General features: G+C 43.1%; 2 protein-coding genes across 24 annotated transcripts in view; one reads left to right on the top strand and one right to left on the bottom strand.

Annotated features, from left to right (window-relative positions):
* Positions 1–15,426, top strand: part of KMT2C (lysine methyltransferase 2C) — a 196,109-nt gene extending 180,683 nt beyond the window's left edge. For 12 of the 15 annotated variants that reach the window (XM_084507334.1, XM_084507327.1, XM_084507337.1 and 9 more), the window contains 15 exons: positions 850–991; positions 1,756–1,903; positions 2,701–2,879; positions 2,991–3,145; positions 3,330–3,582; positions 4,128–4,267; positions 5,820–5,924; positions 7,796–8,915; positions 9,902–10,038; positions 10,209–10,351; positions 10,618–10,786; positions 11,758–11,874; positions 12,569–12,642; positions 13,054–13,162; positions 13,416–15,426. In XM_084507334.1, the coding sequence (XP_084363460.1) occupies positions 850–991; positions 1,756–1,903; positions 2,701–2,879; positions 2,991–3,145; positions 3,330–3,582; positions 4,128–4,267; positions 5,820–5,924; positions 7,796–8,915; positions 9,902–10,038; positions 10,209–10,351; positions 10,618–10,786; positions 11,758–11,874; positions 12,569–12,642; positions 13,054–13,162; positions 13,416–13,508 (3,084 nt within the window). In that variant the 3' untranslated portion in view covers positions 13,509–15,426. The remainder of the gene's footprint in view (positions 1–849; positions 992–1,755; positions 1,904–2,700; positions 2,880–2,990; positions 3,146–3,329; positions 3,583–4,127; positions 4,268–5,819; positions 5,925–7,795; positions 8,916–9,901; positions 10,039–10,208; positions 10,352–10,617; positions 10,787–11,757; positions 11,875–12,568; positions 12,643–13,053; positions 13,163–13,415) is intronic. The other 3 variants (XM_084507331.1, XM_084507333.1, XM_084507335.1) reach the window with 3 other exon arrangements.
* A 2,204-nt stretch (positions 15,427–17,630) lies between these two features.
* GALNT11 (polypeptide N-acetylgalactosaminyltransferase 11) overlaps positions 17,631–25,722 on the bottom strand; it is a 43,511-nt gene continuing 35,419 nt past the window's right edge. For 6 of the 9 annotated variants that reach the window (XM_084507340.1, XM_084507343.1, XM_084507341.1 and 3 more), the window contains exons 10-12: positions 24,317–24,421; positions 18,672–18,809; positions 17,631–18,412 (exon numbers count right to left, since the gene is read on the bottom strand). In XM_084507340.1, coding sequence (XP_084363466.1) covers positions 18,281–18,412; positions 18,672–18,809; positions 24,317–24,421 — 375 coding nt within the window. In that variant the 3' untranslated portion in view covers positions 17,631–18,280. Of the gene's footprint in view, positions 18,413–18,671; positions 18,810–22,774; positions 23,800–24,316; positions 24,422–25,722 lie in introns of those variants that run through there. The other 3 variants (XM_084507346.1, XM_084507347.1, XM_084507348.1) reach the window with 1 other exon arrangement.

The raw sequence follows: 25,722 nt of genomic DNA, 5'->3' as shown, positions 1-25,722 counted from the left end.
TTGGTAAGCTAATAACCCACAGACTTTTAAAACTCAGTCTCTGAGATCAGAATTGCAATATTGGGATACAGCAAGACAGTGAACAGAGAGAATCAAATCTGATGCTTGGCTACCCTAATATAAAACTTCAGTAAATGATGAAAAAAGTGATGTTTACTCCAGCCTTAAAAGACATGTTCTGAGCTGAGAATGAGACCTCGCAGATATGGTTGCTGTGGTCAAAAGTGATAATACGTATTTGCTTTGTATGCATGACTGCCACAAGGATAGATGTTGAAGTTCTCATTTAATTTTTGTTTAAAATATGGGCAGTTAAGTAAGCTACTGAGAAGTAGTTCGGAATGTGAACTCGAACTTGCAGAGTATGCTTCTCCATGGTAACTGCTTCAGTGAAAGCTCATCCTGTGCTAAATGCGAGGTAACTTCCCTTTTTGTGAGAAAAGGTAACTCACTGATTGTGATGGAGGGTCACTGTGGTATAGTTCTCTCAATCTTAAGATCAGACCTGTGCTTAAACTAGAGGAACTTGTTGGGGCTCCCAAGCAGTTCATAAAAATGCTCTCTGTGCTTCTGTGTAAATACTTCAGCTATACTTTCTTTCTGTAATGTATATTTCTCATGCAAACTATATTTCTGTGATAGTACCATTGATAGAAGAAGAAGAAAACATATTTTTTAATAATGGATACTTTATATTTGGTCATACATTCGAGAATTAACTGTTGGTGTTTATGAATGCTACGTCTGGGTATGAAAATAACTGAGTGGGTTACGTTATCTCCTACTAGAACAAGGCAAGTTTTCACCCTGTGCTTCACAGCTAATTTACAGTTTTTTACTCTACTGCAGCAGAACAATCTGAGTAATCCTCCAACACCCCCAGCCTCTCTTCCGCCCACACCACCTCCTGTGGCATGCCAGAAGTTGGTAAATGGCTTTGCAACCACTGAAGAACTGGCTGGCAAGGCTGGTATGTTAGGAGGTCATGATGGTAAGATTAATACGTATTGTTTCCATAATAAATGAGTCAAGTTTGTAGCAAATTACAAAACAGATAACTGGGGTGCTTTTTGGTCTTCTTCTATAAAAACAACACAGTTAGCCCCTTTTAAGACTGTAATTGCTATTACCTAGTTTTATTTTACACCAGTATAATGTCAAATGATAAGGTTTTTTTTTCCCTTTTGAAAACAAATTGAGATCTAGAAGTACTCTAAAGAAATTAAAAAGAAAACTTCAAAATCAAATTTTTATGGCCACTACAAATTACTGACCAATTAGCTGAGTGAGCAGTCTCCTTGAAAAGTGTCCTCAGCAGATTTTATATGTAGTCTATGTGTGTTTCTAATGCTTGTAATTTGGTCAATTAAAATTGCTTTCTGTTAAGTAAAACTTAATACTGCCTTTTCCCTAGGACTGTTCAGTAATAAAATTCTTTCCAGCCTCTTTTCTTCTGTTGTTAAAAAGTTGTTGAGTTTAAGTAAAATAAAAATACTCTTATATTGGCAGAAGGCACATTCAAAAGTGCCAAGCCTTTTAGCTCAAAACTTGCTTTTTTATTTAATTATATTTTTTTAAAGCATGGAGATTAATCATGAACAGTCAAAAATTTTTTCAACTACAAATGGATGAGAGCTGCGTTACCATCTGCTCTTAATGCCTTGGTTGTATCTGGGAGCTGCCAGTACTTCAGAATGCAAATCAGTAGGAAGGGCTGTACAGATATCTCATTGTGCTCTGTTTCTCTGATTTTAGTTACCAAAGCTCTGGGACCAAAGCAGTTCCAGTTACCTTTCAGACCACAAGACGATTTACTAGTAAGAGCAATGGCTCAGGGCCCTAAAACTGTGGATGTTCCCGCTTCGCTTCCAACACCACCTCACAACAATCAGGAGGAGTTAAGGTGGGTTTTCCCTGACACATGTAAATAATGTGTTTGGAACAGATTCTGCAAACTCTCAGTAGGAGATGAGACTGTGGAGGTGTGAAGAAACAAAATCCATTGTGCGTGGCAGACAGTGCACAGTAGGATTGTTTGTACCAGTTAGCTCCTAGCATTCCACATGTGAGCCATCAGTGCAGTAAAAAAGGTGACTTTTACCTTTGCTGCACTCAGTGTTCTGTTAAGTTACTAAGAATTCATTATCTTGCTCTATTAAAAGTGAAAGAAAACTTTACAAACTGGTATTTTTCATGGAGCAACATGGTGATGACAGCAGTATGGTGCAAGTGGCAGACAGCCTGAAAATTCCCCTGCTCTATTCAGTTTCGGGTACTGTGTGAGACGTGCTTGCTAGAACATGAGTCTCCCTACAAAGATCTTGCCTTTTCTTATCCTTTCACCTGCCTAACCAAATACTGGTGTAAGAGAGAGGATGGACTGGTGAATTAAGGATTAAATACTGATTTGTTGAATTAAGGATTAAATACTGATTTTTACTTCAGTGGATGGAGCCATGGGGGGCAGATGATTCTGTAAAGGAGCCAGGGCATTGCTGGTGCCTCTGATTTTGTCTTTCCCAAGAACCCACCTTGTGTGATGGAGTATTAGCCAGAATTAATGGCCTACCACATCATTGCATTTCATAACTAACAGAAAGAAGCAAGTTCATGATAATTCCCTGTCACAATTTATAACATAGGCTCACCAAAGTTTTTTTGACCGTTTCCAAAACAGCTTTTTTTTTGGTTTTGTTCCAGGGTTCAAGATCACTGTGAGGACAGGGACACTCCTGACAGCTTCGTTCCTTCTTCCTCTCCTGAAAGTGTGGTGGGAATGGAAATAAGTAGGTATCCCGACTTGTCAGTCGTCAAGGAAGAGAACCCAGAGCCTGTACCATCTCCCATCATTCCCATCCTACCTAGCAGTACTGGAAAAGGTGAGACTGCAAGAGAATGAATTAGAACTAGTCTTTCTTCTATTCTCTTTTATTTTTTTTTTCATTCATATGCATGTAGGATTAACCTAGGGTATTTTGTTTTATTTTCAGGTTCAGAAGCCAAAAGGAATTACATAAAGTCAGAACCTGGTTCTGGAGCATTACCTGGTTCTGGCTTCTTTGCCTCTCAGCTTGGTCCATCCCAGAATGGTCCTAAATCTGGCCTTATATCTGTAGCAATTACATTACATCCCACAGCTGCTGAGGTAAAAGAAAGAAGTCTGTTAACTTCTGTTGTATTTCATATACATGTTCTTCAAATAGTGGATCTGAAGGGGGCTGTAGTATACTAAAATTAAACAGCTGTTGTAATCTTTTAATGATTTACATTATTTCTGCCTTACTGCTTGTCTGGTGAAAACAAAGCTGTGTTCTTATTATTATTTTTAGAATATTAGCAACGTTGTGGCGGCCTTCTCCAACCTGCTGCACGTCCGAATTCCCAACAGTTACGAGGTTAGTAATGCTCCAGACGTCCCATCCTCCATGGCAGCGGCCAACAGTCACAGGGTGAACCCATCTCTGGAGTACAGGCAGCACTTACTGCTTCAGGGTCCTCAGGCAGGGTCCTTGGGACCTGCCAGGATCTCAGGGTCTTATGGACTGAAGCAACCCAACGTGCCATTTCCTGCAAGCAACAATGGTGAGTGGGCATCAGTTCTAAATCTGCTCTAAATCACTTCTAAATCTGCTCTATCATTAGTTGATTCTCATTCTAAGTAATAATACTTTTCTTGTGTGATAAGGCCGTGCAGACCTGCTCCTGATGCTAACAGTAACGTAACAGGTCTGATCCAGCTCTGACTTCCATTCTGTTTCTCACTTCACTGTCAGTGAGATACTTCTTCCAGTAGTACCCAACATTAGTAATTTTATGGCTGGCCTGCTTTTAAATACATTGTTCTAGAAGGTTGCTATTCTTCTGGAAAACTTTATGCAAGTCTTTAAGTATGTATTGCTCTATTGTTTTAGTTATTCATTTCACATACAATAATGCATTTTTGCCTTGTTCACACAGGTGCTTTCGGCCAGGTTTAAACAATTTCCCCATCAGGACCTAGTTTAAAGCTTGCTTTCCATCTCCTATCCAGAAGGATGCTACTCCTCTAAGCCACCAAAGAATGCTGTGTCTTGTCCTAAGTTTGGTTTAGTCGGCTATGGCTTCTAACAGACTTCTCTGTTTTCTAGGTATAGCTGGCTATAAGGATCACAGTCAAAACATTGCAGAAAGCTCAGCACTGAGACCTCGCTGGTGTTCTCATTGCAAAGTGGTGGTTCTTGGTAGTGGGGTGCGGAAGTCCTTCAAAGACCTGCCTTTCCATAAACAGGTACTGCAGTGGAAGTAAAGTTGCTTGCATGTAATGGTCAGTAAGCAAATGCAGGGAACTAAGACTGCTGCTTAATGTTCCAACTCATACTGCTTCATAGTTTCTTTGTATTCTCCCTTTTCTGACAGTCCTAATTCAGGATGGGACATTCAAGCACATTTGTAGTGCAAATAACAAATGTCAAAGTTGTTACATAAAATATTTCAGTAAATTTCATGAAAGAGGTCCCATAAATAGAGGCCTCCTAAATTGTGCTGCCACTCTCCTTCCACGACCACTTCAGGGACCTTAAGAATTCAAAAAGAGCCTATTTGTAAGGCCACTTCACACTCATTTCATGGAATCACAGAGTGGTTTGGGTTGGAAGGGACCTTAAAGATCATCTAATTCATCATCTAAGCGTGGGCAGGGACCCCTCCCACCAGCCCAGGCTGCTTGTAGCCCCTGTAGGTACTGAAAAGTTGCTGTAAGTTCACCATGGAGCCTTCTCTTCTGCAGGCTGAGAGAGTTGGGGTTGTTCAGCCTGGCTCCACAGCAGAGGTGCTCCAGCCTCTGAGCATCCTTGTGGCCTCCTCTGGACTCACCCCAACAGGTCCCTGTCCTTCTGGTGCTGGGGACCCCAGAGCTGAACACAGGCTCCAGGTGGGGTCTCATGAGAGTAGAGCAGAGGAGGACAATCCCTTCCCTCCCCTGCTGCCCACGCTGCCTTTGGTGCAGCCCAGGACGCGGTTGGCTTTCTGGGCTGTGCATGAATACTGCTTGCTCATGTTGAGCTTCTCATCCACCACCACCCCCAGGTCCTTCTCCTCATCTCAATCCATTCTCCACCCAACCTGTATTCATACTTAAGGTTCTGTAACAGTGAGAGTACTTCTACTCTTCCTGAGCAATAAGCAGTTCTCAATCTCAGTGTCTTGTATTTTATATTGTTTCTCGTGCAAACAGAATCCCAAGCTGCTCGTTACGGTCATAGGCAAATACAGAGTGTTTGCACAGGGAAGTGTCATTCAGTAAAAATGTACCGTTGCTGATTGTTTGAATGAGATTGAGATGATTATGCAGCAAAGGTATAAAGTCAGAATTTATATATAAAATTAATGGGTTCATGTAGTCAGAAAAACACTGAATTCCCAGGAATGTTTTGCAGATGGATCAGTAGATAAAACAGTATGAACTGCCTTTGACTACCCTAAAATGAGATGTTCTTTTGTCATCTAAAGATAAAAGAAAATGGATTTTTACTTTGCACGTGTGCCTGTGGAGCAGATGGGTGCATGGTATTAGAAAGCTTTATTTTGATCATTAAACTTCTGTTAAAGGCAGAAAAGTAAATTTCTGTGAAGAAACGCTGAAGAACAGGGTTGTAGGTGGTGTTATCTGTCAAATAATCAAGTATTTTTATATCACTGTAGCACTCGTTACTTCCCAAATGTTCTACAAATAAAGAGGTAGACAGTTTCTAGCCAGATTGGAAGACTTGTTCCATTACACCTCGTATGTGAAGAATGGTATTAAAATGCATTTCTGATAATCTTCCATGTTTGATCTCCAGGATTCCCAAGAAGGGCCTGATAAAATGAAGGACGTTGTATTCTGTAGCAACAACTGCTTTGTTCTCTATTCAGCAGCTGTGCAGGCAAAAAACTCCGAGAACAAAGTAAGTATCAAATGCTGGTGAATCCTAGCGAGCAGAGATTACTGCAGCTGTGTTTTGAAAACCTGAAATGGGGTGGAGGGATCAGACACAGAAATTCTGAACCATCAGGGTGAAATCACATTGATATTTGCAGAGCCCTCTGTCTAACAGAGGTACAGGTCAGAACACAAACCATCTTGTGCTGTCCTCACAGGCTTTGAAGATGCAATCTCAGAAAAGTAGTCTATGGGTTAAAGTTGTCTGGGCATTGTTAGAAACCACAGACACCTCTTTAAGAGTTATTTTCTGCATTTTGATTTGGCTTATATACAGCCAAAGTCTTACATCTATGCAAACATCTGAATGGCAAGTTTACCAAAACATTTGTATTTTCTTAATGCATCAGAAAGCAATAATCTTATTCAGTTACTTTACTTGGGTGAAGTTGCCATTCTAAAGTATTAATTACCAAAACAATAATAAAGAGGCTGCTGACCGACAGTGACAAGGAAAATTAGCTTGTAGTTACTGGAAAAATAGTTTCTTAAAAGCTTGTTCAACTGAAATTGAACCTAGCCCATGGATTTTTCCCAGGTGGGGGATAGGATGAACGTCCAGAATAGGACGCTTTAGTTCTCTACCTACCAATGCTATTAGGGATATACAGCAGCTTGGAGAAACTCAGCACGTCTGCACAGCGCCTTGTTTCTTGCTATGCCTGGGTGCTTCCAGCTTCGAATAAATACAATGGGTTACATCTGTAAGGTTCAGGGTGGTGCCACTGTAAGGTTAGTAGGCCTTCGAGTACATTCTCAAATTGCACTTAATAATAACTTACAGAAATCTTACAAGAACACTTACATTTATCCATTTAATCATTTAAATGACATAGTCTTCACTCAGGACTTAATAATTGTGCTGTTTATTTTCTCATAGATAAAAACGTTCAAATACTTTTAACTAGCTTGGCTTCTACTTTTGGGTAATTCAAACCCACATTTTTTCCTAAACCAGTGGACAGAATGGGCAACGTGCTTCGAGCGTTACCTAATTAATGACTTCTCACATAGCCACATGCTTACTGTAGAATATGCAGCCTTCCTTCAGATGCATCTTACTTACTTCTACAAAAGAAACAACAAAATTCTGGATGAGAAGATAAAAATGTTTACATCCACATGCTTGCACAAGTGTATTGCTGCATACATAATTAAGTTAATTACATGTCACATTCAGCCTCTTAATCCTTTCATTTATTCTTTCAAGATTAATCACAGAAACCACATTAGGCACTTTTAATCTAAACTTCCCTTGTTCTTCTTGTTCTCCTTTCTTTTTTTTAATAAATCTCTGCAGGTTTAATTCTTGTTTACTGTAACCGAACAGCTAAGACCCCAAGGTACATGACTAATGCAGAGCTGTACAGGAATTTCCTTGTCACTTGTTTCCAGGAAAAATACGTGGCATTAATTCCCAGTCTTCCCCTTCTAGCAAATAATAAGTTTTTCGTTCTTTGAATTAATTCTGTGACCCATATTTTTGGTTATTTTGTGTCATAACAGAACTTTCTAAAAATACCTAAAATGTAAATCCCTCAATTACCCCTAGAGCATTTGATTAGCTTTTCATTCAAAAGCTGTACACAGGATTCTTTGCTCTTCCTGTGAAATTTTAAAGGGTGCCACGTTCTGACTGGGAGAACTTCAGTGCTCTGTATCCCAGCACAGGTTGTGATAAACCAGGTGAAGGTAATTTCCACCTTTCTCTGTCACTGCATCACGATTTTAGGCCTTCAGAGTAGCCTCTCCAGTTCAGTTCTGACCTGAAAGTCTCGAAGAGACGTGTAATGCTTTGGGATTTTTTTCTTAAAGAGTTTTCTCTTGGTTTATCAGGAGTCGGTTCCATCTTTGCCGCAGTCACCGATGAAGGAGAGGCCACCCAAAGCATTCCATCAGTACAGCAACAACATCTCCACCTTGGATGTCCATTGTCTGCCTCAGTTGCAGGAAAAAGCGTCTCCACCATCCTCGCCCCCGATCATGTTCCCCCCTGCATTCGAAGCAGCCAAGGTAGAGGCGAAACCGGACGAGCTTAAGGTAACGGTGAAACTAAAACCTAGGTTAAAAGCAATACACAGCAGTCTTGATGACTGTCGGCCTCCTAGTAAGAAATGGAAAGGAATGAAGTGGAAGAAGTGGAGCATTCAGATTGTGATTCCTAAAGGATCATTCAAACCTCCTTGTGAAGAAGAAATAGATGAATTTCTCAAAAAATTGGGCACAACCCTTAAACCAGATCCCGTGCTTAAAGACTACAGAAAATGTTGCTTCTGTCATGAGGAAGGTGATGGATTAACTGATGGACCAGCAAGGCTTCTGAACCTGGATTTAGACCTTTGGGTCCATTTGAACTGCGCTCTTTGGTCTACAGAAGTCTACGAGACACAAGCTGGTGCCTTAATAAACGTGGAACTGGCACTGCGGAGAGGCTTGCAGATGAAGTGCATGTTCTGTCACAAAATGGGTGCCACCAGCGGTTGTCACAGGTTAAGGTGCACCAATATTTATCACTTTACCTGTGCCATTAAAGCACAATGCATGTTTTTTAAAGACAAGACCATGCTTTGCCCCATGCACAAACCAAAGGGAACTCACGAGCAAGAACTCAGTTACTTTGCAGTCTTCAGGAGGGTCTACGTGCAGCGCGACGAGGTGCGGCAGATCGCTAGCATCGTGCAGCGAGGAGAACGCGACCACACCTTCCGTGTGGGGAGCCTGATCTTCCACGCCGTCGGTCAGCTGCTGCCGCAGCAGATGCAGGCGTTTCACTCCTCGAAAGCGCTCTTCCCCGTGGGCTACGAGGCCAGCAGGCTGTACTGGAGCATGAGATACGCAAACAGGCGCTGTCGCTATCTCTGTTCGATCGAGGAGAAGGACGGGCTTCCACTGTTTGTCATCAAGGTTGTGGAGCAAGGCCACGAAGATCTGGTCCTCACGGACACAACGCCAAAAGGTAAATTTTGTCGACTGAGGTGGTGGCTTTCGTGGGTCTGCTGTTTGTTACTAATGGTACTTATCACCTGTGATAAATGTTTCAAACCAATTTTGCAGACACTGCTCTAATTCAGACATTGCCATGTTAGAGGGAGCTGCCAGGTGTTTTGAATTGAATGCTGGAAAGACTGAGGACACCTTTGAAGAGGGCACATAGGCTGCAAATAAAAGGAGATTTGTTCCGTGTTCAGCTGAGGTTAAAATTCAATAGTAAGAATGTTGGTACGAGTTTTCTTCCCTGAAAAGTGACTTTGTTTAAATATAATATTGCTACAAAGGTGTCTTCAAATCAGTCCTGATGAGGTTTATGTGCAGTAAAAGGAGAGTGAGGTTCCCAAGTTGTTCTCAGGGCTGCGAGCGCTGACTCTGCTGGGTGAGGAACAGCACGTTAGAGGATAAACGTATGGCAGGTCTTGGGAACCTGCAACGCTTTGGGTTGTGACCACTTTGTGCTGTGGATGCCAATACGCCTGGCTCTGCTCTGCCCAGGTAAACCTCAGCTGAATTTTCCACGCACAACTGAGTGCTAACTGTAATCTGATTATGGAAAAAGCACATAGAGGTAACTTTTTAGCAAACTTGTGCAGATTTTCTAGGAGAATCTCTGGTGTAACTTCAGAAAGCCCCCTGATTCCCTGGAGAGAAATGTTATTATTGTCAGAGAACGGAAGGTTTCTGTGCTACGAATACTAAACGCTCTGTCCCTGAGAAGCAACGAAGGGTACAGCAGGAATATTAAGCTGCTTTGGAGTTCGTTCAAGACAAAATAATATCTCATCAGATCATTCTCCACTTTGCTTATGAAACGCTGGCCTTGGCAGCAACAAAACACCTTTCCAGTATGAGTTTCTGGTTCCTCCTATCTTCAGGCGTGAGTTTTAAAACCAGTACAATGGCCTTTTAATTTTTTTGATCCATGTAATTCTTTCCCGTATGGTTGTGTAGGTGTGTGGGATAAAATCTTGGAGCCTGTTGCTTCTGTTAGAAAAGAGTCTGAAATGCTCCAGCTGTTTCCTGGCTACTTGAAGGGTGAAGACCTCTTTGGTTTGACAGTCTCTGCGGTGGCAAGGATTGCCGAATCGGTGAGTCTTCACCATCACAGCTCTTGCTGGATCACCCAGAATTGTTGGCTATCTCATACACACATGAGAAAGGGAGCAGGAGGAAGTGTGGATAATGAAACATCTCATTACGTGCCGTGACCCGTTAATTACTTGGCTTTTCTTTTTTGTTTGTGTCTGTTCTTTTGCAGCTTCCAGGGGTTGAGGCCTGTGAGAATTACACTTTCCGCTATGGCCGAAACCCCTTAATGGAACTTCCTCTTGCCATCAACCCCACGGGCTGTGCCCGTGCCGAGCCTAAAATGAGTACCCATGTCAAGAGGTTTGTGTTAAGGTATTTTGTTTTAATTTCACATAGTACAGCCCAGGGTTTATAGGCTGCTTAGGGTTATTTGTGCTTTCGTCTGCTGCTTACAAACCCTGTCGTCTTTGGCTGTGTATGTGCATGCCCAGATCAATGGGATCGCTGTGTCGTCTATGCTAGCTGGCTTTAAGTGTGTGTGCGTCTAAAAGAATTTTTTTAATCGGCTTTGTGGCTGTTTTCGGAGAAATCTTCAGTTTGTTTTGTATTTTTTCCTGTTATATGCCCAACTCCTACAGGCCTCACACCTTGAATAGCACCAGCACATCGAAGTCATTTCAGAGCACAGTTACAGGAGAACTGAATGCGCCTTACAGTAAGCAGTTCGTCCATTCCAAGTCCTCTCAGTACCGAAAAATGAAAACCGAATGGAAGTCCAACGTGTATCTAGCTCGCTCTCGCATTCAGGTCAGTTCTCATCGGAGGAAATTCTTATACTAATTTGTATTTAGATTTATTTTCATATATTGCATACATATTTTTCATTTATTTTAATATACATCATTCATATTTTAATCTAATTGGCTTTATTTATATAAATAATTATTTTATCATTATTTTTATAATGTTTATATTTGTTTTAGATTTTTAAAATGTAACAAAACAATTGCAATATGTCTTCAAGTCTGTACCAAAATTTGGCAATTTGTATGTGGCAAATCACTTCATAAGACTCTCAAGCAATATTTCTTAATAATTATTGTAAATACCTTAAAAATTGTTACTGTCATCTAGAAAAATGTGTTACTTTCTTTCAAGGTGGTTCTGTCCATATTTCTCAGAAAGTTACTAAAAATAAATACATGAATATGCAGTGGAAGTATGACATAGCCAGACCAAGCTGAGTAAAGTGGTATGAAACCAGCACAGAGAGTTCAACACTTGACTGCATTCCTTAATGGGTTTCTTATGATTTCTGTGTAATTATTTGTGGTTTCGCTCCACAGACCATTGTGCACAAACTTTGTATCTTTCTGTGTGTGAACATGGTTGTTGTTTGTTTTAGGTTGGACTTAACTGTGCTATTGTGTTCCTCTTATGTTTCTCCATTCTTGTGAGGCGCCTACTTTATTTTGCAGTGAATTTGTAATCTGCACACAGTCAGTCATAAGGTATAAGAGGTATAAGAGAAGCCTGCTTTCTCACCTAGACAGAAGCCAAGTATGTTTTATTGCATCTTAACATTTTTCTGTAAACCTGAGTTTTTCATCCGGATTGTTACAACACGAGTTGCTTTTCTGTGCTACTTTATCCTTTCTGGGTAGTTTACATTTCTTTTCACGTGATTTTCTGCAGGAATGGTTTTGGGGCATGGTGAGGAATGCAGTTGTAAATGTAAATCTATTATGAAATTCTAAATCCCCACCTGTTTTTTGTAGGGCTTGGGCTTGTATGCTGCTAGAGACATTGAAAAGCACACTATGGTCATTGAATATATCGGAACTATTATCCGCAATGAGGTGGCGAACAGGAAGGAGAAGCTTTACGAATCTCAGGTACGGGCTGGTGTTTGTTCACCGTTTCTTTCCCCTTCCCCATTCTATCATTCGTATCACAAGGCAAATGCTCGCTGTTTGTCGGATGAATTTGTGGATCATGAAGAGATGTGAGCCATGGCTGCAGCAGGCAATAGGAGTCAGGTCCCCTCGGTTCTGTGTGCTGCTGTGCTCTAAATGCAGTAGGCTAAAAGTACAGCCACAGGAGGCTACAGTTTCTTATTAAAGGACCTCAGAGTACTTAAATGTTTAATAAACCTCGCAGCACCCCAGCCAGGCAGGTAATGCATATTCTCATTCCTGGAGGAAAAAGAAAGAGCTTTTAGAGAGATGTCAGGACCTCAATTTTTAATGAGAACTTTACATTTAAAGCAATTCCGTTTGTGTAACATCGCAGTATTGTAACAGTTAATACACATTTGCAAAGCACTTGAAGAAACCCGAGCTATTAGTACACTGTTGGAGGGAAATACTAATTTGACAGCTGTGTGTTGCTGACCCATCCAATCCCTCAAAAAGCAGTGAGGTTAATGGCAGCTTGCCACTGGCAGACGAAGTGTGTGCATCACTGTCCCCAGCGAGCCAGTGGGTGTCTGACGATGTTCGTGGAACACTTGGAGATAACCCACATTGCTGCTTGGTTTTAATCATTGACAATTAATTAAAATCTCCTTTTTTCCCCAATTCTTTCCAGAATCGCGGGGTGTACATGTTCCGCATTGACAATGACCACGTCATCGATGCTACCTTGACGGGAGGTCCTGCAAGGTGGGTGGCTCTGGAGAGATCCCTGGCCTCGTTCTGGAGAGCTGTCCCCGTCCCCTTCCCTGGGGGCTGCTTGTTCAGGGACTCAAGTCTGTGCTTTTCCCAATGGCCTCTACTCTGCAGGCTGGCACGTTCAGTCTTTATACCGTCCCACTGAAATAATGTCATCTTTTTCATTAGCTTTACTCATCTTTGATTGTATTTCATGGCAGCTATGAAGAAAGTGGATTTTTTTTTAACATTTCATTTTTTTTTTGGCATTTTCTAGGTAAAGAAACAAGTACAGAGTAATATAATTTTATCTGGAAAGTCAATGCACCCCTGAAGCTAAGGTCATTCTAAGGTTTGGTTTCGATTTGTCTCAAATGATGCATTTTCTTAAAAGGTTACCTTTTTCAAACTCTCTTTTCGTAGGTATATCAACCATTCGTGTGCACCTAACTGCGTGGCTGAGGTGGTGACTTTTGAGAGAGGACACAAAATCATCATTAGCTCCAGCAGGAGAATCCAGAAAGGGGAGGAGGTAGGGCTGCCTCCTTTGTTTCTACATCGCTGTTGCCACTTATGTTCATTTCTAGATATTTACGCAATTCCTACAGGCACCAGCACCAATTGTTTGTGCTGTGATGGGGAGGACTGACATTTCCCCTCCCCTTTTCCATGTTAAATCTTGCCAGCTCCTACGGGTGCAATGTTTGATGAATTTAAGCTGTAGGTACAAGGGAAGATGTAGTAAAATCAATTTTTGGTAACCACTCTCCTGCATCTTTTTCCAGCTTTGCTATGACTATAAGTTTGATTTTGAAGATGACCAGCACAAGATTCCATGTCACTGTGGAGCTGTAAACTGCCGAAAATGGATGAACTAGAATGCATTCCTTGCTGTCTTTTGAGGGTTGCTTGTCCCTAGGAAGAAGTGATTCACATTTTGATTTTGTCGACATAAAATTGTTGCCTTTTTGAAGGGAAGAAAAAAATCACTTCTGGAAGTACACATTTCTACTTAAGTATTTAAAAAAGAAAAAAAAAAAAAAAGAAAGAAAAAAAAAAAAGGAAAAACAAGCACCAGAAGCAAGCCGGCAAAATCTGAAGCTAACTTTCCAGACACGTGGAGGTTAAACTGATTTAACAGAATGGTCCAGCACTTTTGTTTTTGAGCTCACTAAGGAGAAACTGTTGAACTTGGGCAAAGAACTGATGGCTGACCTGCGGAAGTGCAGGTGGGCATATATGAATGTAAGACTGAAATCACCAGCGAAAGGGAGAAGTCCAAAGTGCTGGCCACAGCCTTATTTGATAAAGGGGCAGGCCCTCTAATTAAAGAAAAATTTTAAATAAAAGTAGACACCACTGAACAAGGAATGTACTGAAACGACTTCCTTAGGGATAGAGCTAAGGGAAAAATAACTTGCACTAAAATACATTTAAATACTTGATTCCATGAGTCAGTTTATTGTAGTTTTTGATTTCTGTAAAATAAGAGAACCTTTTTGTATTTATTATTGAATAAGTGAATGAAGCTATTTTTAAAAAGAAAGTTAGAAGAAAGCCAAGCTGCTGCTGTTACCTGCAGAACTAACAAACTCTGTTACTTTGTACAAAAGTGTAAATATTTTGAGAAAAAAAAAAAATACAGTATAAAAATAGTTATTGACCAAATGCTACCAGACTCTGCAGCAGTTCGGGTGCTTATTATAAAATGTCAATAGGGATGTTACAATATGATCTCATGTATTAACAGACATGTGATTACAATTACGGAATAACCAAAATCTCAATTTAAAGAGAGAGGGTTTTTTATGTTTCAAGCAGTCTCAACTGTGGTCTATTAGAATTTTTTTAAGTAAACCTTAAGCCTGGTACAGGGCGTGTATATTACCAATAAGACTTTTGTAGATGTTTGGGTAATTTAGATTAATTTTATTTGTATTATATTGTTGCATCCCTATTTCTTAAGTCAGGTTTTTTGTGCTTAAAATTTGTGATAACTGTGAATAACTGCTAAAACCACCCAAAATAGAGGCTGAACATCGTTTTTTCTTCAGCAAAAGTAGTCAAGATTAGGTGACTGTTCAGCCTACATTAAATCATGTAAACAGCATAGAATCATGTAGTTGGAGCTTAAGTCTGATATGATAGCCTTCTTAAAAGGAAAACATGGAAAAAAATTAGATGTAATGTGCTTGCAGCTGCAGGACGCTGGCAATAGGGTTTTGGAAAATGTAATTTAAAGATGTGTTTGTATGGATTGTTTTTGTTTACATTTCTTTAAAAAAAATAAACACTGTTTTGTGTTTGCTTGTAGAAATTTAATCAGCATTTTGAACCAGGTTAGCTTTTTATTTTGTACTTAAAATTCTGGTACTGACACTTCACAGACTAAATATAAAAAAAAAAATGAAGTTTTTTTTTGTGTGCACAATTAAAGTGGACTGTAAACTGTTGGTATATTCAGTAATACAGTTCTGAACTTGTAATGTATATGGCATGATGTATTTTTATCTTACAGAATAAATCAATTGTATATATTTTTCTCTTGATAAATAGCTGTATGAAATTGTTTCTTGAATATTTTTCTTCTCTTGTACAATATTCCAACATCCTACCAGTATTTGTCCTACAGTTTTTTCTGTTCTGTATAATAGTATCTAATGTTGGCAAAAAAACAAAAACAACACAAAAAAAAAAGAATTTTTTGAAGTATACAGAGTGTTATGGGTTTTGGAATTTGTGGAAACAGATTTAGAAGATCAGCATTTACAAATAAAAATATTTTACATCTATAAATTATTACCCTCCTGTTTTCATTCGGGGTGTCTGCCTTCTAGTCATCTCTGGATCTCGGTGTCTTCCAGCAGCGCGAAGCAGTGGAGAATGCAGGGGGTGAGTGGCGTTCCCCTGCTCTGCCACGCTCCCTGCACCTTCAGTTTTACTCCGTGATGCCACGTCCCTGGAGGCAGTGAAGCGATGCCATTCCCTTGTGCTCGGCTTTTCCTCCTTTGTCCTTTGAGCTGGAGCTGGTTGCAAGCAGCCTGAGTTGGTGTCCTCCTCTTCCTGCCCAGCCAAATCCCTGTCAGCAGCTGTAGGTGGTGACTCAGATACAGGAAAAAAAACAAATGCCACCCAGTCAGGCAACGCATGCAGAGACCACGTAACTGACTCAGGACGGGTGTTGGTAGAAACGCTCATCACCAAAATCTGACCAAGGGAGGAGGGTGACTGACCAGGAGCTGGCTTTGGCCAGCAGCAACCTTTCACTGCAGAAACGCTGTGCTCCGAAACGCCGCTGTGCCACCTCATTCCTGAAACCACCCCTGTGCCTCAGGCCTTAGAGCAGTGCAGCGGGCAAGGGGAGCCCTTCGTGGGCAGCCTCAGCCCCTTCCTGGCCCCCCCCCAGCTCTGGCCATGGCTCCAGGCCCAGCACAGCAAGCGTGGGGATCGGGTGTGTCACCTGCAGGCAGCACCTGGCTTTGCACGTGGTAGAAGAGCAGCCACAAGCCACGTGGAAGGAGGGGTACCCAGCCTTCAAAGGGAAAGACTAAAAACATTTTATGTCGCTAATATGCATGGGGATAAAAATAAGTCGTATTTATAGCAAAAGGGAGGTAGATGATGTATATTAAGCTGCAAGCCAGCTGCAGTCCATCAGCGTATGGACGTGTCTGTTACAGCAGGCCTGACGGCCACATGCACTGAGCTGGTTCTGAGAGCAGCCCCCACATTGCCTCACAGAGCAGCAAAAGGTCAAAAATTCACTGTGGCACTAGACCGAGACCGTAGATAAATAGAACATCTGCTTTGCCTGACTGAGCCTTTGGTTCTTTTTGTTTTTGTTTGTTTTTTTGGCAGCACAGCAAAAGGCCAGAGCTGGGCTAGTGCACAGCCAACCTGACAGAAAAAAAAAATCACAGGCTGCAGGAAAAGCTGCCCTGCAGCTGGGAGCAGCTGTAGCAACACAGCCATCACCCAGGTCCCTGTGGAAACAGGCAGCTGTGCAATGAGAGGCCTCGCTCTGTCCTGCCAAACCCACCTGGAGCTGTCGGTGCTTGGGTGCTGTCCTCACCACCAGGGATCAGCTGGAGGCCACCTGCACCAGGAGCCACCTCAAGACTCCAGGCTCTACTGCAAGGGCCCCAGCGAGCTGCTGATATGCCTGAAATGCATCCCTGTGGGGCTGGGGTTGTTTTCAGGGGCGTTTCTGGGTAGGAAGGAGCTGGCTGGCATCTGACTTACTTTACAGCGCTTTATCTGGAGGAAAATCCACCTGAGCTGACTGTTGAGGTTTATAACTCCAGGCCGGGTACCTGGCTCCTCGCTGCGCTGGGACTCGGCTTCTGCTCCTGCTGAACGAGGCAAACATCTGCCAGCAGCACAGGGCTGCTCTTACCTGCTCGCTGTCTTTCTCTTGCACTTTTTCTCCCCTCCTGGCTGCCCGCTGAAGACCTCAATGCAACTTGTTCCAGGTGTCTCCATCCTCTCCGCAGGAAGGCTCGGTCTGTAATGACTCCAACAGCATCATTACTTGCCTCCCGCTGCCCAAATGTCAGTAACGGGATGCCAGAGCATTGGTGTGCCTGGAAAACGTTTCTGCTGCCCAAGTTAAAGGGTGAGGCCGCCCCAGTGCTGCTGATATTTCAACCGTGCGCCTCCCCGGCTCCAGCATGATGGAGAAGGCCACACGCTAAGAAAAAAATGTGGTGTGTAAGAAGAGCTTTTCTGCAGCAGCTTCCACACACACTGAGGAAGTATCTGGGGCTGAAGCAGGATGTCAAGGAAAGGTAACCAGTGAAATAAAGGAACTTGGGGAAAGAAACAGAGAAGTGGAGAGGAAGAAAAACAGAAATTACCCGTCAAACCCTTCAGAGATGAGAAAGGAAGAAAATCTGGGAGGAAAAGGGAGTGAAAAGGAGGGAAGTTTTGTGAATGTTGGTTTGCATCAGCCTCCTACCTGGTGCCTTCCAGTCCGATGGCTACAAAGAGTACAGCCATGCTGGTTAATAAAAAAATGATCCTTTATTTTAAATGCAGCTACTGGCATGGGTCATCAAAATAGACTTTGTAATAGTTACTTCTGTTTTTTTTTTAAATATGAGGTGACAAATGACAGCTAAAAATTTAAACTACACGAAATGTCCTAAAATTGTAAATTAAAAGAACTAAATTTAAATACCGCAAATGACAATTTTCAGAAGATAAAAGGGAATAAAAATATTTTCCAGATGAAGTAAAATAATTTGGCCAGTAAAACCATACTAAAAAAAAAACACATGTGAATTAATGAGATACTGCGCATGAAATACTCAAAAATGACTCTGTCATTCAAAAGATCCACAAGGCTAAAATCTCACGATTTAAATTACACCGCTCTAATAATTTCTCTTACTTAAAAACAGTTCAGTTATCCAGGACAGTCCGAGGGACCGCGGTGGGTCTGTAGCAGGGCTGCTGCTGTTCCTGCTGCGCCCGACTCGGGGCCGGGGAGCGCCCGCAGCACAGCGCCTCGCAGCGGGACGTCTCTGCGGGGTCCTTGCGATGGCCGTGGTGGGGGTAGCAGCAAAGGGCTCCTCGCAGAGCCCTCCAGAGGGACCTTGAGGGGCTGAAGGGGCTCCTGGTCTTGGCTCGGCGCACCGGGCAGGCTGGCTCAGCTCTCAAAATGCCACTGCTGAGGCAGGGACCCGTCGCAGATGGCCATGGTCACGTACCCTTTGTGGCTAAGCGGGTCCACCACCTTCATGCACTGCCCCACGGAGACCTGGTAGAGGCGGTTGTTCTTCTAGAAGAGAGGCACACAGATGGGATTCCTTTACTAAAATTGCGTCCTACTCCACTGCCAAACTGAAGCTGAGACTGATGCTTACGGGGGCTGACGCTGCCTCAACTGTGGGCCAGGCCTAGTGCGGCACAACTGGCTTGGTAATTAATCTCAGGTGTAGTAATTAAACCCAACCCCGCTGTCCTGTTAGTGGTACTGTTGCTTGCCAAGGCATTAATTCCAAGCACCATGCTGTAACTATGCCAGCCACACCGCTTACCCCAAATGTCCACTGCTGGGAGCCTCCAGAGCCGTGGCATTTCATGAGACGAGGTGGATCGGACGAGCGTGTTTCCGACACATCCAGGCAAAGGAGATTATTCAAAATCAGCTCGTGGTCTTCGTTGTAAACCCAGACCTGAGAGGAGAAGGAGAAAGACTTTTATCACAGCGTTTATCACAGAGTTTTCAGGTGTCAGAGATGCACCCTGCGCTGCTTTCTGCCTTTTTTCCAGCAACCAAAACGCAGCTGCAGTGCTCAGTCGCCTTCCCAGCCTCCCACAGCAACGCCCCACGCCCAGACACCTCTCCAAGGCCGAGCTGGATAAAGCAAGAATTCACAGATTCATGTTTCCAAGATCATGTTGAGGTTCCTGAATTCACACAACTCCTTCAGGAGGCTTCTCTGTTGTCACGCTGAAAACCACCGCACCTCTAACAGCTATCTGCGTGCCCTCTCCCACGTGTTAACGTGGCACAAGGAAGTATTTGTGGTGCTGGGTGAAACACCAGGCACCTTTGGTTGCTGCAGTTGGTGCCCAGCCTCTGCTGGCTCTCACTGGCTTGCTGGACATGACTTCGGGCTGGAGGAGGCAGGGCCCATCTGGTCGCACTGCAGGAGCTGCCCTCCTTGCCCCTTGTGTCTCCACGAAGTCTGCACGAGTTTCACGCTGTGTATAAAACATCGAACTCCAGGCAGCAAAAATCAAGCAAATAGAAACAATCCTGATCCCTGCTTGCTGGGTGGTTTGATGGGATCACACACAAGCTGCTGGGTGGAGCTGTGGTTCAGGACAATGCCTCAGGTGGGCAGCAGGATGGGGAAGCACGCAGCTCCTTCATTAACCTACTGCCTATTGAATGTGAACGGCTCCCTTGGAGAAATGCAGGTGTCACAGTAGCATTTGTCCCAGCCTCAGGAGCTCTGTGCTTGCCATAACATTATTCCTGCTGAAAGAAGAACAAGGACAGAGCCAAACCCCAGCAGCAGGTGGAGGTGGTGAGAACGGAGACAAAGCTGCAGTGGCACCACCTTAATCAGAGGCTGAGGAACAGCAAAGAACTCACAACAGCACTGAAATCCTGTGTGATTCGGATTAATGAGGTATTTAGGGTAGGAAACAAATGAAGGAGAAAAAAAACATGCCCAGGTTTGGGACACGTTATGGCTTCAAGTTCAGACTGAGGTACCACCGTGACCTTGCAGACTGGTAACAGATTTGAACACAGGGAAAGCAAAGCCAGGCTGTGGGGTTTTATTGTGTAACAGAAGCCTTTGCACACTCCAAAATTTATTGAGTAGGTTGCTGCTGACAGGGGCAGGACGACGTTTAGCTCACGGTGTTACAGACTGGCAGGAACAGCACTGAGCACACAGAAGTCCATGAAATAGGTTGGAAAAATCTTTCTACAAGGAAAACGATCTGCTCTCCTTTGCTTTTTTGTCCGTGATTTGCTTGGCTTCAGGCTCAAGCCTAGCAGCAGAAGGTTGGCCTGTGACCAGTAAGAAACCAGCCTGGGATTTAGAGCTCAGTTCTAGGTGATGGCTTGCCTTGTCCTTCCTATGTGTCTCCTACTATAAAGTGGGTATTTTTTTTATTCTTAACAAAAAAAAAAAAGACAAGTTACAGGGTATTTTCATTGGGCATCCACTTCCTACCACCTAGGAGTGCATTCCATGCACAGTTCTGGTTGTAGACATGGAAATGTGCCCAGATCCTGCTGCTGAGAGCAGCGCTGTGACTTGCTGTCCCCAGGGCCCCCCTGACTGCTGCACACACCTCTCGCCCTTTTCACTGGAGGCAAAGGGAAAAACTGGGATGCAAGCAGACTGTGACAGCCTGCTTCTAGTTTCAAACACAAGCAAAGAGGCAGATGTTAAGGAGAAACCTCTCTCCATGCCACCAGTGATCTAAGTTGAGGTTAAATACGATGGTGAATGGTGCAGGATAGGCTCCTTTCCAGCATTTGCTTTGCTCCATAAACCCCTGTATGTCACAGTGGGATTTTTTTTTTTAAATATATAAATCACAATAAAGAGACACAGAGCCACAGTATTGTTTTTTCCTTCAGTATAAGATTTACACAGTGATTAACATAAACATCTAATAGCCAGCTGAATTCTTAGAGGAAAGTCAAGTGAGGGGAGGGCTCAGATGGTGCCTCAGCCTAGGAGGATAACCCCACATTACCATCTCCTTTTGTGAAATCGAGTCAACTATGTGAGACTTAAGGTCCAATGTCAATACAGGCAACTGCATTAAAACCCACGACCCCAAGCTAGGGCAAATAAACAAACCAAGGAAGCTGCAGTAGGCAGCAGAGGGAAGCTCCCTGCCCCTAAGGAACAAATATTTCAAGGCTGTATGGAGGCACCAGGCTGCCCTTTGGCTTTCAGAGTGCCATGGGGTGTAGGAAAAGGCAGGGCAGGCCAACTGGCATAGCTTCACACTCCAGCCACGTGGTCCAGAGACTGAAGTGTGCACGCTGACATTTATGAAGTTCTACAGCAGTGTTAACAGAGCTTTTCTGAATTTTTCCTGCCCAAATCTGTTCTCTTTCAGAGTCCTGCTGAACAGAGCACAGAGGCACACGCTCGCAGACCTGGCCACTTCCCAGCCTGACTGGCGACAGTCGTATTTTTAAAGCTTAGTACGTTGCTAAGTTATAGAAACCTGGAATTATCCAAATGAAGCAAATGCACAGAGGAGAATAACCTCTTTCTAAGCAGGAGTAGAAAAATACACATAACTCAGCAGCCTGTGAGGAGATTTTTTGGAAAAGGAACTTGGCTTTAAGCAGTTGGGTTGGGAAAAGGCAAGCAGGCATCAGACAGATGACAAACCCATGCCAGATCAGCCCAATGCCAGATCACAAACACTCCCACTGGTTAGTCCTGTGTTGGCCATTATGCTTGCTTCCAAAACCTTCATTCTTCGATGCTCCTCTTCCAAGTTTGTCAGTAACTTACTTCGTTTCCTTTGGGGCAGGCTCTAGTACAAAGTACTCCAGCACCCTTGACATCTCCTCACCATCTGATTAACCTTAGACATGATGGTTTTGAGTAGAATCCACTCCACGGTTAATTTTTTAAGGCTTCTTTTCATGCAAGATGAAATCATGAGAGATCACGTCTGATCTTCTCAACTCCTTAAGTATTTTCTAGACTCCTTTGACACCTGAGTTTTTATGGCATTCAGAAGGAGGTCAGACAAGAAGGAGAGTTTACTTTGGCAAGCTTGGCACTCCCTCCACTCGACCACACCTCAACTACAAATTTCCATTCCACGTTAGTCTTCAGCTTGCAAAATTCACATTCAGTATTTGTGAATCTCAGCTTCTGTTACCTCAGGCTTTTTGCACTACTGAATCCTCTCACCTCTCCTACTTGTGCTATTTCTAACTACAAAATTACAGACCACTGTAATTTTAAATAACTGGAAGTTACCACCTTCCAGTCAAAAGAGCTGTGACAATGAGTCTCAAGAAGGCCCAGTTTTGTTTCCCAGCCCTTTGCACACTCTCCCAGGTAGAGTTCACCTTGCTCCTTCCTCTTACTGAGCAGTACCGTGTATTTTTCAAGTATTCACAGAGCAAAAGTAGCCTGGAAAGAGATGAACAGCAGCAACTTATTCCTTGGGGAAAAAATAACTGGCTTCAGAGAAAACCATCACCAAGTGGCATCACATTATTTCCACAGAAAGCAGAGCCAAGCTGTAGTACTCACTGCCACAGGATGCCAAGAGCTTACAGGAGGTCAAAATATAATTAAATGCTAATGGAAAAAAAATCAAAGGCTATTGTCAAGTTATTGTTGTGTTTCTGTACGTGAGCACCCTAAGGACAGGATAGCTGGGTACCTGCCTTTCACCAGACCCAACACAGGCTTTTGTATTAAGGCTGAAGGCACAGAACAGATGGTTCTAGAGCAAAAATTAAAGCTGTTGGCTTTTTCAGCTAGTGTTACTAAAAATAGCAATCAAAGGTGTGCAATACTCAGTAAGTTTCTTGCTGTATTTTATAAGCTGGAGTTGTTAAGCGTTCTTTTTCTTATGTACCTAGAGCAAGAATGGTCAAGAAGATGTGAAAGGCAGCAGGCTGACATACTCTTGGGATTTGTTAGGAGAGCAAAACAAGTATAATGGCAGAATACCATAGTGTTGGTTAACATACTTGGGTGAAGATCAAAATATTTGTTAAAGATAGCACAGCCAGTTGTTTTTTGTGAGAATTAATTGCTTGGTTTACTGCTAGTAAACCCAATTCATGAGAAAAACCAGAGAAGAACAATCTGAGCATTAATTTGTCTTCCTCAAAACTGAAAGGCTAACTGCAGTTTTCTGTCTCCAGGAGAAAAAAAAAAAAAAAAAAACAAACAGAAAAAAGGCTTTGATAAAAGGGGAAAAACAACAGGTTTCCTCTTCCAACCATGTGGCAGTTCACTATTAGAAACAGCACATGGAAGAGAAGGGAAACTGACTGTGAGGACCCATTGGTTCTTACTGTGGACATCATCCACAGGGAAGTAATTTCTGCTTTCTCCTTCACAGGCTGCAAGGCTTCGAAGGCAGCTTAGCACCTCTGGCACCATGAACGTACAACCACTGGTGCCAGCTGGTTACAGTTACGCAGTCAGCAGAGGCCATGCCGTGACCCAAATCTTGATTCCCATTCCACCTTCAGTTCATCCAGGAGTCAAACAAGATTCAAACACGTGTCTACAGCCGACTACACTCACCCTGACACCATCCTCCTCTGCCATGTTCAGCTGGTGAGACCACAGGCAGGAGCAGAAGGTCCCAGTAGTTGACAGACTGCACAACTTTGCTGCATTACTACACATTGTCCTGCTTCTGCTCTTGCAGTTTCCATATCCTGAATGCTACTGCCTACTTCATGGTTAGTCTAGCACAACCCTCCTTTGATAAAGCTACGCTGCATTGCATCTCCTGCTCTATTTACCTTGTGTCTTTGACTGCTTTTCTCTTTAGAAGAGATCTAGATTTTAAGACTTGGATGCCATAATGCTCTCAAGGCAGCTCTTAGCTAGATAAGAGTCTTTAAGGTATTCAGTGAGAATTTCTCTACCCTGGAGATTTCTTTTTACTGGAGGCCTGAATTTCTGTTGCCTGAAAGAACAGAAATGGAATAGTAGAGTCTTCATGCAGTGATACAACAAATTCTTGTTAGATTTTCACATCCCATCTGTGGGATGTGAAAGTGTTTTCTAAATTCCTTAGAATTCCTTCTATATAGTAATAGCAATAAAATGTTCATTCACCCTAAACTACCGCACAACACACAAAGAACAGCAGGCCAGGAGAAGGCTGCCTTGAATCCAGCACAAGGAACTGGCTGAAAGCTTCTACAAACTCTGCAGTGTCAATCAGCAGATTACGAACCCCTCTTGAGGACCGTCTTCAGCCACACACAGAGATTCAGCCCATAAAGACAGAGGATTATGATACCCAGCACTCAGCAGGCTGAGTGTTAAGTTCCACAGCCTCCTCTGCCAGCGCTGTGGTTTGAACAATGCTCTGGGATCAGCCTGCTGGCTGATGAGATGTTACACTGCGGCATCTTGCCAGCAGGAAGGCGCATTAGAAATCTGTAAGATAGCTCTTCAGATAATCAGGAATGTCATACCTGGTTCTGATCGTTGTAGTCGCAGTCCCGAACCACTACCAGGCCTCCTTTCTGACTCGGGTGGCCCTGGGCTACCAGGCATTTGTTGGTTTGAAGGTGATACAGCTAGAAAAGGAAAAGAGTTTGATGGGCAGAGTAAACAACAAACATCCCGTACCAAACAGAGCATGTGGTAATACTTTGCAAGCACAGTGTGCTCACAGACACACACGCAAAATGTAGTAAGAACTCTTCTTCCCTTTTAAAAACACCCTTTTGTTTTTCAGATGATTTGAACAACAAACCAGCATTAAATAGTTCCATTTTGCTTTCTAATTACATTCAAGTTTTCCCTTTATGCTACAAGTGCAATACACACAGCATGGCTCAGCACATGCAGACCGTACTCCATCAAGTTTCTTTCCCTTCTTCACCCTCCACAAAAGAGAGGTCCCAGGTAGTGACAGATCAGGGCAGAAGGGACGAATTTAAGGACCTCCCAAGTGCCCATTCCAGTTCAAGTGTTGGGGATCTCATTTGATAACCCTTGCAAGTGTGGGAGATGGCAGGGTGGCAGATCTGGCATGGATATTAAAATAATTACCCTCAATCTGCAGCTGGGTGGAGAGTGAGATATATCTATGTGCTGTCCTGAGCTTGGGGCCAGGCTGACTAATTAGCCAGTTGCCTTTTTATTACCAAGACATTGCTGCCTTGCCATTTGTATCGATTCTGCAGATTTTTTATAAACCAAGAGACATTTCCAGTAATAAAAAGAACGAGCTGCTCCGTCACACGACAGCAAAAATTAGAGAGCACAAACAGCAAATAATGCTCTCCTCTAAACACAGTTTCTGGAAATAGCTGTCCCAAGACACATCAACAACAGCCTCCGCAAGCGCACCATGTTTCGCCTGTTCCCTCTGCACATCTGAAACAAATTACACAAAACCTTCTAAGTAACATTTCCTCACACCCCAGGGACTTCGAGGAGAGATCTCATTTTCATCATTCCTCACTCAACAGTAGGCTTTCAAACCACACAGCTATGCGACTTCTATATGATTTTTTTCCCCCCTTGTTTTTATTGGCCATAATGATCAGCGTTTGATAACACTGTTAAGAACTGTCACGATTTGTGATCATTACAGTTCTTCCCAGCTGTCAAACCAGCACTTATCTCTGGCCCAATTAGTTGTTGGGAATAAGCTGGGATTTGGAGTGATTCATCCCGAACCCTGAAGAGTCTGGCAGGCGGCGGTGACATTGGCTGATCGCTCTGTTCCTTGTAGGCATCTGGAACTAGTTTATGCAGCCATCGGAGCCAAGGCTCACGCTCTCACACAATGCTGGGCATAATCCTCGAACCCCAGAGAATCAAGCTCAGGAACTGCATTTTTCTGTGTCTCGTCTCCCTCTTCTTAAAG

The sequence above is a fragment of the Aythya ferina genome, assembly GCF_964211825.1.
Source record: "Aythya ferina genome assembly, chromosome: 2".
NCBI classification, from domain to species: Eukaryota; Metazoa; Chordata; class Aves; order Anseriformes; family Anatidae; genus Aythya; species Aythya ferina.
Note: the sequence above shows the minus strand (reverse complement) of the source record. Positions and strands in the feature narration are given on the sequence as shown.